This window comes from Mastomys coucha, unplaced genomic scaffold (genome assembly GCF_008632895.1).
Source record: "Mastomys coucha isolate ucsf_1 unplaced genomic scaffold, UCSF_Mcou_1 pScaffold23, whole genome shotgun sequence".
Taxonomy (NCBI): Eukaryota; Metazoa; Chordata; class Mammalia; order Rodentia; family Muridae; genus Mastomys; species Mastomys coucha.
In genome coordinates, this window is record NW_022196906.1 from 16,846,723 (window position 1) to 16,851,936 (window position 5,214).

At 40.2% G+C, this 5,214-nt stretch overlaps 1 protein-coding gene across 13 annotated transcripts in view; it reads left to right on the forward strand.

Annotated features, from left to right (window-relative positions):
* Bbs9 (Bardet-Biedl syndrome 9) overlaps positions 1-5,214 on the forward strand; it is a 409,213-nt gene that overhangs the window by 173,574 nt on the left and 230,425 nt on the right. For all 13 annotated transcript variants that reach the window (XM_031345639.1, XM_031345633.1, XM_031345628.1 and 10 more), the window contains one exon: positions 4,055-4,131. In XM_031345639.1, coding sequence (XP_031201499.1) covers positions 4,055-4,131 — 77 coding nt within the window. The remainder of the gene's footprint in view (positions 1-4,054; positions 4,132-5,214) is intronic.

Here is a 5,214-nt window from a genome sequence, read left to right on the forward strand (position 1 = left end):
ACGGTACCCTGTGCATGCTACCACGGTACCCTGTGCATGCCACCACGGTACCCTGTGCATGCTACCACATTCTCTATGAATTCATGTGTGTGTCACTGTTTCTTGGTGACACCCCATCCTCTCTGACTCATACAGTCTTTCTGGCTCTTCTTGTGCATGGCCTCCTGAGCTCTGAGCAGAGGGTTTTGATGAAGACACTATTAACCTTAAAAGAAGAAGTTCATTTTTATTTTTTGTGGGGTATACTCCATACTTAAAAGCTCTTAAAAACATTTTTCAAAGAAAAGGTTGTAGTAAAATCTACGGCCAATTTAAAAAAGATATTTTGTTAGACACATGCTGTATATGTCTACTGTAATAAAATTTGAAGCTAATTTTATGTTTGTAAGTTACATAAGAAATGTCTGTTACAAGTATGAAATTATAGTAATAATTTCTTTGTATATGGCGCAGCTTTTGAAATTCAGAGCGCTAGCATGAATCCTGCCAAGGGTTTTTGTTAGGAGTAGTCAAGAATATTTTTCAGTGGGAACTTTGAAGAGATGGTGTTTCCGTATAACTTAAGAACTTGATCTTTACTTCATGTGTTCACAAAGCCCTGGATGTGATATTTAAGAGAGGTACCAACAGTGTACTTTCAGCCAAGTAGAGAGTTCAGACAGACATGTTGTGTACATGCATTTATATTTAGTATACATTTATTTTTATGTAAACATAAAACAATGGCCTTTTTAAACATTCTTAGCATCATGCATCCCTGTCCCCTGCATTGCAAGATTAAATATATCTGTATTGCATTTGAAACACACTTGGGCTAGCTTAGTTGATGCTATCTCCAAGGGTTAGGAACAGCTGAACTTGGTTTGTTCATTCCAGTTGTGCGTGGGTAACAGAATGCCAGAATACAGCAGCCTCAACGGAGGGGAGAGGCTTGCTTGTTTCTCCTGTAAAAGAAGCCGAGTGGCAGGCAGTTCAGGGCTGGATCCGCAGTTTCGGTTTTCAGGGAGTCTGATACTTCCATTCCAGCTTCATGTCTTGGTTCAGGAATGCTTCTGGAACTTCTGCTTCACATCTGCAGCTGAGTCAGCCCCTAGAGGAGCTTTCCTGGAAGCCACACCCTGAGACACTCCAGCTTTTATCTCAGTGGCCCCTCCAATCTGCAGAACAGGCCAGAAAGTTTAGTGGGCTTTGCTGATGGCTGTGCTTCTAGACAAATTGAGCTACTTTAGGCGAAGAAGCAAAGAATGGTTGTCAAGTGGCCAGTGAGCAGCCTTGTGTATTCTTACTAGGTTCTGTAGTGGTGGGAAGGCCTTGTTGTGTAGGACAGTCCTTCTGCTAAGAGACACCCGAGTCAATGGCGTTCGTTATCCCTGTACCCTTGTGTCTTCAGTCATCCATCCTCAGTGTGTGGAGTTCTCATTTTCGGGATCCTGGGTAGCTGTAGAGGCATTGGGTGCAGATAGGATTTCCACACAAGAAGGCTGTTCTTCGGGATCTCCCTTTCAGGGAGCAAGGCTTTCCTAAAAGCATATGTCTCCACTGCTCAGCCCCAACCTCCTTGCCTGTCCACTGGTCATGAAACTAAGAGCTGTGCTCACTTCTAAAGCAACCTCCATGCTTAAATTTGACCCTGGAACCTGGAAAGGAACCTTTTTCCTGTAATGAAGTTGAATACTTTTGTCGGCTCTCTGCCGGCAGGTCCAGGCGAGAGGAGAGAACCTGGCCCAGCTGAGTCTCTCTGGGGCTGATTGGGATGGTGAGTGTTGAAGGCCCAAAAGAAAGACACCCGGAGTCTTGTCAAACCAGGAACTCGTTTTATTGTATCAGTCGTAAGGGCTAATAAAGTTACTCTACATCTATGGTAGCTAGGCAAAGGCAAGCTTAAGAAGGTCTTGCTGAATCACTCCAGTACGGAAGTGAGCAAGACAGGTCTCTAAACTAGAGCTAAGGCTCAGGCTTCCTCACAAGGCCTCAGTATCTGGCTGAATAAGGCCCAACATACTTCAACAAAAATAAGCTTGTCCACAAAGAGAAAGGAGGAAGGGTGGATGCTGGTTAGGTAGTCTATTTGGTATGTATCTACTTGTGTGCACATATATTTGTTTCTTAAAATGTTACTTAAGCACATTTATGTGTATAAAAATACATTTTATTCATATGTATAAATATAATTTATATTTTTAAATTTAGAATAACTTGCTTTTTTGTGATAATTCTTTATGTAACATGAATGTTTAAAATTATGGAAATAGTATGTCTTTGTTAGTCTACTGTCTTGGTTAGGGTTTTATTGCTGTGAACAGGTACCATGACCAAGGCAACTCTTATAAAGGTTGACATTTAATTGAGGCTAGCTTACAGTTTCAAAACTTCCGACCATTATCGTCATGGAAGAAAGCATGGCAGCATCCAGGCAGACATGGTGCTGGAGAAGGAGCCAAGAGTTCTACATCTTGTTCTAAAAGCAAACAGGAGAAGACTAACTTCCAGGCAGCTAGGAGGAGGGTCTCAAAGCCTACCCCCACAGTAATACACTTCCTCCAACAAGGCCACACCTACTCCAACAAGGCCTAAATAGTGCTACTCCCTGGCATGTTCAAACTACCTTCTGTTATAACAAAAGACTTGAAGCTGAGTATTTATGAAGGAAAGGTTTATTTAGTTAACAGTTGTGAGAGACTCAAGGGCATGAACCCAAGCCTGGAATATGTCTAGTAGTACATCATAGAAATTGGTTCTGTAGAGGCAGAAGTATGTATGAGGGCAAATGTGGATGGTAAATCAGGGACACAGAAAAGAAGGGCTTTCTCATAGCAACCCTCTTGTGAAAACTAGCAGGAGAGTGGGATGGCTACTTCAGTTTCTTCTAAGAGCAGCTCCCTCAGTGACTGAAGGACCTCCTACTAGACCTCACCTTTCAATGATCCCACCTCTCCTTAGCATGATAGAGCCCAGGACCAGGCTTAAACTATAGGCCTGGGACACAGTAAACCTTAACTAAACTGTATGTATGTATGTATGCATGCATGCATGCATGTATGTATGTATGTATGTATGTATACTTGTGGTATATGCATGTGCATGTGGTATATGCATGTGCATGTGGTATATGTATGTGCATGTGGTATATGTATGTGATATATTTATGTGTATGTGATATATGTGTGTGTATGTGATATATATATGTGTATGTGATATATGTATTTGTATGTGATTTTTTTTAATATATGGTATATGCATTTATATGTGGTATGTGTGTGTGGTATAGGTATATGCATTTGGTATATGTGTGTGGTAAAATAATTCAGACAGTACTAAGAAGATAAACACGCAAAACAAATCTCTTTGACCCTAGATCCTAGTTCTAGTCTTTGACTACAAACTTTATTGAGTTTTGAGTATTTCTAAAAAATATTCAGTATTATGCACATGCTTTACACAGATATGTTCATGTTGGGTTGTACTACAACTTGCTGTTTAAAATATTAAGAGGTTTATCTGAGTCCTTTCATATCAGTGTATACAGATTTATGAAATTCATACTGCTTTCAACTATTGAATGATGTGGATATTTCATATTTTATTTAATCACCTCTTTATGAAGATATGTAGATACTTAAATTGTTTTAGTTTTCATCAGTTCCTAATAATGGAGACCCACCTAGGGCATGCCTGTTCATCATAAGTTCTTGAGTATGGAACTGCTAAGTCAGAAGATCTCTACGTTTTGCGTGATGATGATGGTCATGGCCAATTTACCTTCCAGTGGGTTATAGTAGTCCAGGCTTTCACTTGCAGGGAAATGACTACAATTCCCACTAGTAGGTGCCCACTGGCTCAGTACTTAGGTAGTACTAGATGTCCACTGGCTGGTCGTATTGGAGCAAGACAGCTTTTTTTTCAAAGTGTTATTGAGGAAAAAATTAGTGTAAAACTATTAATTTTATAATTCATTTTATTTTCAATTCATGCATATATACAATTTGGTTTTTGATGTATATGTAAACTGTATATAGCACATTTTACTTTATGAGTATATGTTTTTTATTTCCAGGTGTTTGGCCCTTGACTGAACAGGAAGATGACTTGAGAGTCTCAGCTGCAGTGTCTTCTACCCTAGATTCTGTGTCTGTAGGTATATGTACTGTGTGTTGTGAATTGTCATCAAATTGATTTCAGTTCTAGGCTTCTTGGTAGGAGCTTATGGGACGATAACACATTTCAGATTTTGTTACTTTCTAGATCAGTAGCTCTCAACTTTCCTAACGCTGTGACTCATGTTGTGATGGCCCCAATTATAACATTATTTTCATCGCTACTTCATAAATGTAATGTTGCTTCTGTTAGGACTCATAATGTAAATATATGATATGCGGGATATCTGATATGTGACCCCTATGAAAGGGCTTTTTGACCTGCAAAGGATCTAGACAAAACCCACCACTGTCTTCTTAGTGTTAGAAAGGGGCCCCTTGGCAGGATTTGTAAACGGGTATGCGAGGGGGCAGAGAGGTTCTTAAACGTCACTGTCACAGTACTGAGTTTGTTTTTCCTGCTGCAGGGGTCTGCTTTGTTTAATTGTCATAGTTGCCATCATTTTCAGTTGCATTCTGCGTTTCCCAGCATCAGCACCACCATGTCTTCCCACAACTGTTCTTGCTCCCTGATGTATCCTGAGTACTTGCCATGTATTCGATGCTCACTGTCTGTTTGCTCTGTGAGTGATTCAGATGGAGAAACAGGATGGCTGGAAGGGGATGGATTTTGGTTATTTTACACCATATTCTTGTATATAATCATGTCCCATTGCTTGAGGTTTGTATGGACTTCATTACGTTTATATGTGTCTCTGTCAAAACTTGATCAGTTTAGTGACCAAACTTGAACATTTTCTGTATGTAGAGTTGACACCATCATGTAATTTTGCCTTGGAAATGTGTTTGCTATTTAAGTATCATAGCAGAATGTAGCAAGAATGTTGTCAGAGCCTTCAAAGATTAAGTTTGGTATAACCAGCCAACTCAAATTACAGTAAAAGTCATGTTAACATTGCTGTGGCATAGTCCATTAGGTGCAGTTAAAAGAAAGAGTCAGGGACATATGTGAAAGAACCGTGGGCCCAGCTCACTAACACAGCAGAGCACGGGACATTGGCTCTTCAGCAGACCCCATTTTCACCCTACCTGAAGGCTATAGAGTGAGGGGAACTTAGCT